Below are 12,135 nucleotides of genomic sequence, written 5' to 3' on the forward strand. Positions count from 1 at the left end.
CTGAGGCTGAGAACTGGAACCCTTTTCCTTCAGATGTTTTTCCTGTCCTGCCGGAGGTGCTGACTCAGCACTTCCAGCATCAGTTCAGCTCAGCAGCTTTGTTGGACGTCTGTAGAAAATTATACCTGGAACTTCTCAGGAGCGGTGGGAGCCGCCATAGCTGTGCTTAGGTTTCTTATCTTCTCTGTCAGCACGGGGCCGGCTGCGTGTGAGTGCCCAGCTGGGAGTGGGGAATGTCATCTTGGGTCAAACATCTTTGTGTTCATTTGGATGCCTCCCTTGGTGAGCACAGCAGATGTAGCGTGGGTTTCTCCCCATTGAGCAAGCTGGGATTTTCAGTGCACTTCTCAGAGCTGGGCCGGCGGTGAGCTGTTCTGCTGCTGCTTTGTGTTCAACAGGTCACCGCCGGCCTTCCTGCCTCTGTCTTTGCAGCCCTCTTTTATAAATGCTCGTGACAGCCGGTAAGAAATGAAGTACGAGTTGAGAGGAGCAGCCTCGCGTGGTGGTGGTAGGAATAAAAGCCAGAACTGTGTTGTGGCATCGCTGCTGTATTCACTTTCATCCAAACCCGAGCCGACGTGCTGGTGGGAGCCTTCTGCAATGGAACAGGTCGTGGGTGTCTCGCTGTTGCTTCAAAGAAGGGCTTTCCTGGCCCAGGTGTGGAATCTGGCAGGGCTTCTGGAGGCCGTTCCATGCTCCAATAGCCAGGAGAAGAGATGTTTGTCCTCATTAACATGGCTTCACCTTCAGCAGTGAGCAGTGAGCACCTTTCTCACTGACTCCTGAGTACCCTGGGGACCGAGCTCGTAAAAATGGTGCCAAACTGTGAACTGGAGTGAGCCCAGCTGGAGGAGGGCTGCCCCAGCTCTATGGGCTCCAGCAAGGGCTGAGCCCTGAGGGGCATCGTTGGATTGGGCAGCCAGGAGAGGCTTTGTGGGGTGGAAGGGTTCTGGTTGCTCTGAAAAGTCCAAGCTTGGGGACGCGGCACTGAGTGCTCCCTGCGGGCGTGCAGTTGTTGCTGAAACTGGAACAGGACATTCCCCATGTTCCCAGTTGCAGTGGTACCAATAAAGGCCATCCAAATCCCTCAGCAGGCGCTCAGCACATTGGAACTGGGGCTGGGATCCCAATGTGGGTGGGTTAGTTACATTTGTGCCCTGGGATCTGCTGAGCTTAGGGAGGGAGGAAGAAGAGAAAACAGAGAGGAGGTTCCATGCGGTCCTTCTGTTTCTAAAACTCATGGGAGAGAGAAATCCAAGCAGTGCACAGTCAGGATACCCAGATTAGCCATTCCAATGTGGATTTCTCCCAGGTTGGTGCCAGGTATGGCACTGCTCTTCTGTGGCCTCCATGTAGGCACAACACTTAGAGCTTCATCCAGAACAAAAGAAATACACAGTGTGCTATAGCTAGAAGAGAAACCATTCCAATATTCCTGAGCATCGCTATGTCCTACCAGGGCTACAGACTCTATGAACTGTGGTGGCTATGAAGAAATTCCAACTAGATTTTACGATACTGGAGCGTGTCACTCATTGGGTGTGGGGAGGAGCTGATTGCTGGAAGTGGCCGTTCCTCAAAGCATCGGCCTTTCTCTGCGTTCAGACACCTTTAAAAATGTGACTTCAGGTATTACATCTCCCCTTGGATAAAACTCCCTTGCAGGCAGGAATAAAACTTACAAAAAGGCTGTTACAGAGACCATCAGCTGTCTATTAGATCGCCTGGAATATGCTCCTCTAGCAGCACAGTTTAGTCTTCTCCAAATTACTGTAGAGGATTTGACTGTATCTTGCTGATCCATCCACATTTTAATTTCCTCTGCACGGATACATATTGCAGGATGCTGGAAATCCCCAAGCCCACTGGAGCTGCACGACTGGATGTTTCATCCTGTAACACCAATAAAACGTTAATGCATACTAATAGCGGCAGCAAAGGGGTTTATGGAGCGAGCTTGGGAGCATTTGATAATTGCTGGGGTATCCGTGACGTAGGGAATTTGGGGTTAGGGTCACCAAGTGCTGCCCTTTGTCAGCGCAGGGAGAGAAAAACCCTCTGATAGACCTTGAGGGAGTGAGGGGTGGAGGGGGGCAAAGGCTGGAGCATGGTATGGAGTGTGCATGGGGCACAGGGTGGGCAAGGAGAGAGAGATGGGGCAGGATGAAACTGCCCAGGGAAGGGATGGGGTCACTGACCATGGAGGTGCTTAAGGAAAGGGCAGAGGTGGTGCTGAGGGACGCGGCACAGCGGTCAGCAGTGGAGGATGGTTGGACTGGATGGTCTTCAAGGTCTTTTCCAGCCTTAATGATTCTGTGATTCCATTGGGGAGCTCAGGAACAGGGGGTGTGGGGAGGGAGCAGCGGCTGCCTCCATGCAGAGCTTTTCCATCCACATCAAAGTCCACTTCCATGCTGTAAAACCTGGTGAAACAGGCTAAAAAAGCAGCAGTACACAGGTACAAATGCTGCTGTGTGGGGAGGAGAAAGGAGAAGCCACTGCCTCGTTGTGAGAGTACTGTAGAAATAAACAAAGAAATGAAACTGGGGGAAGATTCATGAACCAAACTGGGGGTGTGTAGAGCATGCTGTCCTCATAGGTGGGCTGTTTGCTTCCCTCCACCTGGGGACAATTAAGAGCAGGACTGATGGGGGCTAATTTCAGAGATGGCCCCTGGCAGGTGTGGGGCTGCTCCCTCAGCCCAATCATGGAGGCAGAGGGGAGATAAGAGCAGGGTTTGGGGCTTGGTTGTTTTCCCCTTTTCTCCTTTTGTGTCCTTCCAGGAGGGAGTTGGGTTGACCTGAGCAGTGCAGCCACTCACTGGGGAGCTGAGGTGAGCAGGGTGCGCTGGGCTCTGAACTCTGCTTTGGGGGGGAACACCGGGTTTTGTTGTTTCTGTGTTTGAGAGGCAGCGACTTCTTGTCTCAGAGAGCCCTCGTGGGTTTTGCTGTGTATCTGTGCAGTGCCGTTGCAGCCCCTGAGATGTCAGTGCTTGGAGGTTCTGCTTCTGCTTTGCAGTGTTGGTGTTGGTGTGCTGGCAGTGGCTGCTCTGTTGCTGCTTTGCCTTTTGCTCCCTGTGCTGTTTTCTGCTGGATGGTGCCTTTGGTTACAACACAGCCCCTGTTAACTTCCCGAGGTGGGTCTCACTTGAGCAGCATGGCAACCATCAGCTCTGTGAGCAGGACATAGGAAGGCCAAATGTGAGTAATTACCACTCCAATGCTAATTACCTGCATTGGGCCCAAACCCAACACACCAAACGCCGCTCACAGAAGCGCTGCCTGGATCTCACAGCTGAGTGTCCCTATAGCTCTGCTGCTGTTCTCTGTGCACAGCAGAGCTCAGACATCTGCTCACACATCCCCAAACGTGCTTCTATTTGTTCCTAACTGAGCTGGGGCAATGTGAGGGGGGCACATGGCTCGGGGCTGTGGGTCCTGCGGGGGTGCACAGAGCTGATGTGTGTGCAGTGATGTCCCTGCATGCAGCTGCTGCCCTGGGCCTGGCAGTGGTTGAGCTGTGTGTTACAGCATTCAGCCCTAAAAATTCTAATCAGCCCCAAAACACCACTGCAGGGTTCTGCTGAGCTGTGGGACGCTGTGGCTCTGAGTGAAGTGGGGAATGGATGGGATGTGAGGCCCGTTCCCTGGAGGCAGCATCTCTCTGGATGGGAGGTGGCCCATTCCCCTTAAACTGAGGGACTCAGCACAAAAGCAGCCCCTGGTCCTGAGAATGGGATCCTCCTGCAGCTCTGCTCCAGCCCAGCTCCCTCCCAGAGCCTTAAACCACTTCTGTGCGTCACAGGGTATGAGGAGATGGGATGCCAAGGGGTTTGGGCTGTCACACTCAGCCAGGGCTGTGTGACACCATAGGGCAGAATCAGTGTGCCTTGAAGCAGAGCTGGGGGGCGGTCAGGGTGGGCTGCCCCAGACGTTGGGTACCACACTGCACTCAGCATCGCTCCGGGCTGTGGGTTATGGAGGGGTGGAACTGTTTGGAGCCTGGAGGCGCAGGGGATGCGGCTGTTGGGGTGCAGCCTTCCTGTCACCTCCCTGCCAGCCCGAGCGCTTCTGCCATCATGATTAATTTATCAGGTGCTTATGAATATGCAGATGAGGTACCGGTTTCCAGGCTCTGCTTTCAGGAGAGGCTGTGATGGGCTTTCTGCTGCCTCTTCAGCAGAGAAATGTCATGTACCGGGGCTGGGAATAAATAAGTAACGGACAGCGCTGGGGTCGCGGCAGCTCCGCGGAGCTCAGGGCTCTGCTCCTTCCTCGGTGTCAGGGATTTTTACCCACGTCCCTATGGAGTGTCCCTCACCCGCTGGTTATCTGTCCTACGGGGATGGGTTTGTCCATTTCGGGCTTTGAAACTGTGATGGGAGCCCCAGAAAGTTTGCAGTGGGAATGGGGCTCTGTGGGTGACGGGGCTCTGTGTCCCCCTGAGAACCCCAATGGCTGCATACGGGGAGTGGGGCGAAGTGAGGATCGTGTGCTCAGTGAGCACAGCCTCGGCCCCTCCGTCTGTGCGGGGGCTGGGGGAGGGGATGCGGTGCTCCGGGCTTTGCTGACCCATCGCCATCCGCGGGCAGAACTCCCCGACTCGCCGTTTGCGGCCGCGCTTCCCCCGTCGGGGCGATGCTGGGACTGACGGTGCGACTCGCTGATCCCGGGGGTCTTTTCCGACCGTTCTGATCGCACGGTGCCGTTCGGGAGCCCCCGGCCCCGCTCCGTCCGTTGCCGGCTCAAACGGACGGAGGTCCCTTCCCTGCCCCGCACTGAGGTCGGGGCTGCTGCCCCCACCCGCACTCCCGGCACTGCGGGGCGCGCTGCGGGCACCAGGGGGCGCGGTGGGCGCGGAGCGACGGAGGGGGGGTCCGCTCCAGGCTCAGCTCCAGAGCCCCCACCCCCTCCCCACCTCCGTAACCCCAATTTTGGCCTCCCCTTCTCTCCCCATCTCCTGGAGAGAGAAAGAGTGCGGGTTTGGAGGGTCTGCGGGTGTCCGTGTGTCGGTGCGGGGTAGGGGGTGGGAACTGCGAGCGTTTTGCACGGGATTTTTAGAGATCTTGACGGTAATTCGCGCATCCCGCGGTCAGCGCGGGGGTGGGACGGGAGAACCCGCGGCTTTCATTCATTTGGTTTGAAGGAGTGGGGATGGGGGGGGGGGGAAGAGAGATGCGCGCAAAAAGGGGGAGGGGGGAACCCACCACCACCGCCACCCACACGCACCACCCAGCGGCACCGCGCGGGGATAACAAACTCCAACTCCAAAAAAACTTCCCTGCGCATCGGGGAACGCGCAGAGGTGCGGGACGGGGGCGGCGGGGGCCCAAACCTGCGCGGGGCTCTGCGGGTCCGGGGGGCCCTCGGGGAGGGGATAAAGGGGGATTTGGGGGTCGGGGGTGGGCGGAGAGGAATGCGGGGTGGTGAGGAAAATGAGGGCGCAGCAACTTTATAATCGACTTTTTATTAAGATTATAAATTTTAAACAAATCTGAACAGTTTTACCCGGTGATATACAATGCCATATGCACAGAAATACAGGTTACAAACAAAGGAAATAATAATAATAATAAAAAAGACGACAACAACAAAAAAAAAGAGGAGGAAAGCAAACGAACAAAAACCCCGAACCGAACCCCAACACAACGTCCTCAGTTACACACAGTGCCGATCCCGTGAAGTTGGAGTGGGCAGAAACACACACGTGGGGGGGGGGGAACCAGAAAACCCACCTTTTTACAACAAAAGGTCTTTCCGAAAAAAAAAAATAATAGAAGAAACACTATTAGGAATCAAACGAACCTACAGGAGCCGAATCTCCTCCTAAAGCACGCTGGGTTTGCGGTGCTGGAAGGCCGGCACCAGAAGAGTTGAACTTAAGAAGCAAAGGGGGAAGGGGGGGGAGGGCAGCCCCGCTTTTTGCTCCCCCCGCTCGTGTGACCCCATAACCCCGCAGCAGAGCCGGGGAGGGGTTGAAGTCACATCGCACGCGTTTCCAGGGTTTGGGGGGGGGAAACGATAAAGTTGAAATGTTTTCATTTCTACCTTTTTTTTTTTTTTTTTTTTTTTTTAATATATCGCACAAAGCGGAGCTGCCGGGGGGTCCCGAATTGCCCCCCGCCGCCGCCCGGCTCTCACGTGGCCCCGCGGCCGCCCCGGGCGGACACAAAGAGGATTCAGCCTGGAGGTGCTCCGGGGGTGGCATTTTTCTGTTTGCTTTTTAATTATTATCTCCCCCCCCCTCCCCTCTTTCCCCTCCCCCGTTCCTCCTCCTCCCCCCTCCGTTTGTTTGCTTAATTATTATTAATTTCTTTCTTTTTTCCCCCCTCTCTCTGCAAAAATAAACTCCCAAGATCTGAGATTTTTGTTCTTTATTGTACAATTTATAAAACATCGCGCTGCCCTCCCGCTCCCCCCAACCTCCCCTCGCCCCCCCCCCACCCGCCCCTCTCCCCAACCCCCATCCCCTCCTTTGTTTCTGGGTGTCCCCCCCCCTCCTTTTTCCCCCACCCCATCCGAGAGCTCCGAGCACCGCGGCCCCCCCCCCGCACCCCCGTCTCTCCCTCCGCTCCCCTCTCAGCTCTAAAACGCGACGATGGCCCGAGTCCAGGCCCCCAGGCTGGCCAGCGCCTGCTTGCCGCACAGCTGCCCGTTGAGGGGCTGCTCCGAGTCCGCCTGCTGCCGGCTCACCAACCCCGTGAAACCGGAGCCGAAGATGGAGATCAAGTTGGAGATGTTGGAAGAGTCCTGCGGGTGTTCGGCGCTGCCGTACTCCTCGAAGCGGGCGCGTTTGGTGCACGGGGCGAATTGGGGGCCGCCCGCCACCCCGCCTCCCCCCGGCTCCCCTTCCTCCACCCCCTCCTCTTCCTCCTGGCCCGGGTAATACTTGCGCTTAGCGCCCGGCGGGGGCGGCGGGGAGGGGGGCCCCGGAGCCGCGGGTTGGCAGCAGCACGGGCACTGCGAGCAGCACTCCTGGTGCAGGTAACCGTTCTCCACCGTGGTCACGACGTGCGTGTCCAAATCCAGCACCGTGGTGCGGCTGCTACAGTGCTGCTGCGTTCCTCCTCCGCTCCCAAAGTCACAACCGGAGGAAGCGGCGGCGTAAGGGGGGGCCGCCCCGGCACCGTGTCCCGCTCCGTGCCCGGCGGGGGCCGCTCGGTAGAACCCCGCGGAGTCTCTGCACGGCGCTCTGTGCTGCAGTTCGGGGGCGGCGGAGCACAGCGGTACCTCCGGCCCCGGTTCCGCGCCGCCCCGCAGCGCCGCGCAGCTCCGAACGTCGCGCTCGTGGGGATCGCCGGGCAGGGGGGGCATCTCTGGAGGGGCGGAGGGCGGCGGAGGAGGGCAGGGAGGGGGAACGGCGAGCAGCGGGGCTCCGTCGGGGTAGTGCTGCTGGCGGCGGTAGAGCTCGGCGTAGCGTTCGCTCAGGTAGAGCTGGCGGGCGTTGCGGAGCACATAGGAGACGAGCAGGTTCTTGTGAAGCTTGATGCCGCCTCGCTGAGTGCGGGAGCTGTGGATCTTCCGCAGGGAAATACTGATCAAACTCTGCGCATCGAGGGTGCACTCCATCCTCCTCCTGCGGCCCCTCAGCATCTGCTCTCGCCACGCAGCCCGGGCCGCATCCACACGGTGCAAACCGGGAGGGCGTGCGGAGGGCTTTTGGGTCGATTTGGTGGTGGTGGTGGTTTGGTTTTTGTTGTTGTTGTTGTTTGTTTGTGTGTGTGTGTGCAAATCCAAAATAATAGGTTAAAAATATATATATGTATATAAAAAATAGGCTCCAAAAGGCAAAAAAAAAAAAAAAAAAAAAAAAAAAAAAGAAGGGGTTTGGGGAGGAAAGGGAGGGGGAGGGGGGGGGAAATGGGGAAAGGGGGGGAGAGCCGGAGAACGGAGGAGGAGAAAGAGAGGGTTGGCTTCAAGGGGCGGCCAGCGCAGGGAGCGGAGCGGGCATCGCCGTGCGCGCCGGTGCTCCGCGCTGCTGTGCTGCGCTGCTGCCGCGCTCCGAGCAGCACGGCGCGTGCAAGCAGTGCAAGCACTGCGAGCTCTGCGAGCACCGCCACCAGCGCCGCGCGCGCCCCCGCCCTCCCCGCGCGCCGCCCCCGCGCGCGCCCTCGACCCCGCCCCTCGGCCCCGCCCCCTTTTTCCCGCCCTCCCCCCGCCCCCCCACGGCCGGTACCTGTCGCGTAGAGGCACTGAACGCCCGCCCGCCCAGCCCCCGCATTTTATAGCGCGGCGCCGGCCCCGCCCCGCCCTCCCCGAGCGGATGGCCAATGGGAAAGCGGAGGGCGAGATGACGGGCGGGTGCGAAGACCAATAGGAGTGAGGCGGGCGCTGAGCGCCGTTCAAACGCCGACGGGCGCTCCGCCTCGCGGGTTCAGGTGAGCGGGGTGGTGCGTGGCGCTGCGGGTCCTGGTTCCGCATCGAAGCCCGGTACGGCGGCACCACCGCCACACCTCCGTACTCTCCGGTCCCGGTAGCTGCGTGCAGCCCCCCAGCTCCGGCCTCAGCCTCACTCTGCACATTCAGTCCCTTTGCACGCTCTGAGCGTTGGGTGCCGCTTGGGACGGGCTCCAATCCCGCTGCTTTTTACCCCAAATGAGAAGCAGGGCCGTGTGTGAGGTGTGATTAATCAAGGGCTGCTCATTAAGGGCTCCTGCCTTCCCTCCTTCCAGCTGGCTGAGGGGTCGTGTGCTAAGAGGTGTGTGCAGGGGGGTGGGTTGGGGCTGATCTTTGTGTCTCGCTGTCCTCATTGAGCAGCAACATGGGGGTTTTGGTTCCCCCTAAGCCCATAGCTTGTTATAAGCCCTGGGGTTGGGGGAGGGCTGCAGTTTGGGGTGGGACAAAGGCTGAGATCCCCTTTGCTAGAAGTGCTGGAGAGCAGCACAGGGGAGCAAACCCAGCACTGCTGGGGGTTTCTCCCCATAGAGACCCCAGTTGGGAAGCAGCTGGTCCTAATCCTCACTTGCAGGGCAGCTCCCTTCACTCACTGCTCTCAGCTGTGCGGGATGGGCTGAATGACAGTGAGCATTGCTGACCTGCTGTTGGGTCCTCTTGGTCTGTTTTCCTGATGTGTAAAATGAAAAATAATCATGGTCCTACCCAGAGGTGGCTGTAGCTGAAGGCAGTGGTATGGGCATTTGAGACGTGGGATTGCACTGCTTTCTCTCTGCTCGGCTCCTTCCCTCACAGCCCTTCCTTGCTGTAGCTCAGCCTTCCGTGCTGCAGCCTGTGAGCCAGGAGCTGCTCTGCACAGCTGGGGTGCAGCAGGGCTGTTGCTTGCAGCAAATCGTGGTTATCTTAGGGTGCTTTTGTGGGTGAACCTAGGTTTGCTCCTGCTTGCAGGCACCGAAGGCTCTGCCTTTGCTGGGGTTGGTGCTCTCAGGCTGAGCCCAGCTGTGGCTTAGCAGCATTCCCCTGGGCAGCAGGGAAGCGTGGCAGAGGGTGCTGCTGCCTCCAGCCTGTGCAGGCAGTGCCTGCTGTCGTGTCCAGCCTACGCTTGCTGCTTTCTGGCCCTTTCCATCTGTAAAGTTCCAGCTATGGTGGTGGTCCAGGCTGAGAGCCGGACTGCCTGTCAGCTGGCTGCTATGAGTGCCTTGAGCAGCTTGCTGGCTTTGCTAGCTGCAAAGCATTGTCCTGGTGAGCATTGCATCATCCTGCTCCCCATCCTGCCCTGCCTTGGGTTTGCAGTAGGATGCTGCACGGTGTTGGCCCTTCTTGTTTTAATTGTTGGTTAGCCCTGCAGGTTGTGGATGAAGACCAGGGCTCTGCGTGCAGAGCAGTGCTGTGTTTATCAAGGTGCAGAGGGCTGTGCAGAAGTTAGAGTGTCCTCAGGGCTGTGGAGGTGTCAGGCCATCCCAGTGCAGGAGGTGCTGCTGCCTCCACCTGCCTGCAAAGTGCACTCTGCTGTAGCCTCCTGAGAAGCTTAATGTCAACAGAAAACCCAAGAGCACAGTAGAAGCCTCAAAGAGATGAAGTTGGAATTAAAACCTTAATCTTATTTACATTCACAGTAATTAATATACAAGCTATAAAACACGGGCCCAATCCTCTGGCTGGCTGCTGGGCACTGGGTGCCTGCAGGCTGCCTCCTGCCCGGCTGGCTCTGCTGGCATTGCGTTCTGTTTGCAGGCATGGTGGCTTTAATCCTGGGCTATGTGCTGTGGAAGCTGCCCCAGTTTGGCCCGTGGACTCTAAAATCTGCTGGAGACGTGAGAATGGCTGATACCTGTCTCAGCACATGGCTGTAAGCTCTGCTTTTCTGAAAGGATAACAAGTCTTGCATGTTTTCTGTCTCTGCAGCAGCAAGCTGGGGCAGGATGGGTTTGTTCAGAGCTTGCCTTTCCCAGGAGAATCACAGAGTCCTGTCCAGCATTGCCAGCCCCTGGTCTCAGGTGGGGTTTGTGTGTCCTTTCCATGGGAAAGGGCCCCAAGGACTCTCCTGCCGCAGGGGACGTTTGGTCTGACACCACCTCAGTTACATGTCACTGCAGCTTTAGCTGCTGAGCACCAGCACTCCTCCAAAGGGCAGGAGGATGGGCCCGGGTTTTGCAGGCTGGAGGGCTGTGTGTGTGTGTGCGTTTCCCTGCACACATGCTGCCAGTCTTGAGGGAACGGCAGGCTGGCCCAGGATGGGGATGGCACAGCTGGACCACGGCTGCTCCAGCCCTGCTCACATCCAAGTGCCAGCGCTGCTCTCGCAGCCGTCGATCCTACAGCAGGTTCCAGCAGCAACCTGGCGGACCGCTGCTCTCAGCTGCAGAGTAAACAAGCTGGCAAGAGAAACCATTTTGCTTCAGCTAGTAGGAGAAACCCTTTTTAGGTAGCACTTCCAACTGGCAAGGCTCTCCTTCATTAACCCCCTCCTTCCCTTCCCAATGAAACGTGAAAGTTGCAGCAATCAGAGATCAGGCGCTGGCTGGTGCATCTTTGCCACCTAGAGCGATGAACACAGACACGAATTTGCTGCTTGATCTTGTAATTTCAGTGCAATTAGACTAGCTGGTGTAGAACAATTTCCCCTTGAGCCTCGGAGTCCCGAGCCTGGCCATTGCTGAGCTTCTCTCAGACAAGGAAGCGTTTGGGTATTGGCTGAAACGCGGGTTTTTTTGGGTACACCTGGAACCTGACTCCCCGGAGATGCGTCTGTGAGATGGAGCTGCGGGTGCCTGGCATGTCTGAAAAGGAGCCTGCTTTTCAGGCTTGCTTATTACAAGTCAGGCACCCAAAGCTAGTGGGAAGACAAGCCAGAACAAGGCTGCAGGTCGGGCTCTGGGAGCAGGGCTGGCTGCTGTCGCCCCATCCCCTGAGCTGGGTTTTTTAACTGCTAAGTGTTTAATGCTTCCCAAGCACTACTGCAGCACAGGGCGTGGAAGCAGTGCTCTGATCTCTGGTCTGAACCCACCTGCCTTCATAGACTTGCTTTCTTCATTTCTTCTACCCTGGTACCACAAATCACGCACTGGACTTTGCCTGTGCTGCTGGTTTTTAGCCCATGTGTGTCTCTGCTTCTGGCTTGCTGTTCCCACAGCTTGGTCTGTGTTAGCTGATCTCTTCCTTGCTGGTGAAAATGAACTGTTGGCAGTGTGAGCAGAGCTGTGGCTGTTTGTGGGAACGTTTCAGCATCCCTTTTGGTTTTGGTGTGGTTTGCTTGTGCACCCAGAGCTGTCGGGGCGATGCTCTGCAGCGATGGCCCCGCGTTGCTTCTGTGCAGGTACACACTGCAGAATGTGGATTCCCTGTATAACCACTGCAGGATGGTGAAGCCATGAGATAAACCGCTGAAAGTGTATGAGCTGCCATTTTGGGAAGGGGAGGATGAAGCATGCATCCAGTCCCTCCAGTGAGCGCTTTGGGCTGGGAGCTTCCCTGGACACAGGGCTGAAATCAGAGGTGCTTCTGCTCGTGAAACCTGACTGTGCCCAGCACCAGCTGCCATCCTGGGGCTGTGAGGGACCGGCACTGACCACCCCACCTGAGAGCCTCGTGACCATGGCCTGAGGGATGTGATGGCTCTATGATGGCTCCTGTGCTAGGAACAGGAACAAATATCGCTTGGAGACAGTGGGGAGGTGAGTGCCAGACTAATGGACAGCCCTGAGCTTGCTTTCTGCCTGGGAAAGGTGGCTCTGCCCCCTGG

At 57.6% G+C, this 12,135-nt stretch overlaps 1 protein-coding gene across 1 annotated transcript; it reads right to left on the reverse strand.

Annotated features, from left to right (window-relative positions):
- Nucleotides 1–6,539: 6,539 nt before the first annotated feature.
- On the reverse strand, nucleotides 6,540–8,094 carry IER5L (immediate early response 5 like). The gene has a single exon (XM_052668898.1). It carries the CDS (start codon nucleotides 7,590–7,592, stop codon nucleotides 6,585–6,587), a length of 1,008 nt encoding a protein of 335 aa, XP_052524858.1. The 5' UTR covers nucleotides 7,593–8,094; the 3' UTR covers nucleotides 6,540–6,584.
- Nucleotides 8,095–12,135: the final 4,041 nt, after the last annotated feature.

The sequence above is a fragment of the Tympanuchus pallidicinctus genome, unplaced genomic scaffold (genome assembly GCF_026119805.1).
Source record: "Tympanuchus pallidicinctus isolate F22 unplaced genomic scaffold, pur_lepc_1.0 scaffold8, whole genome shotgun sequence".
Classification (NCBI taxonomy): Eukaryota; Metazoa; Chordata; class Aves; order Galliformes; family Phasianidae; genus Tympanuchus; species Tympanuchus pallidicinctus.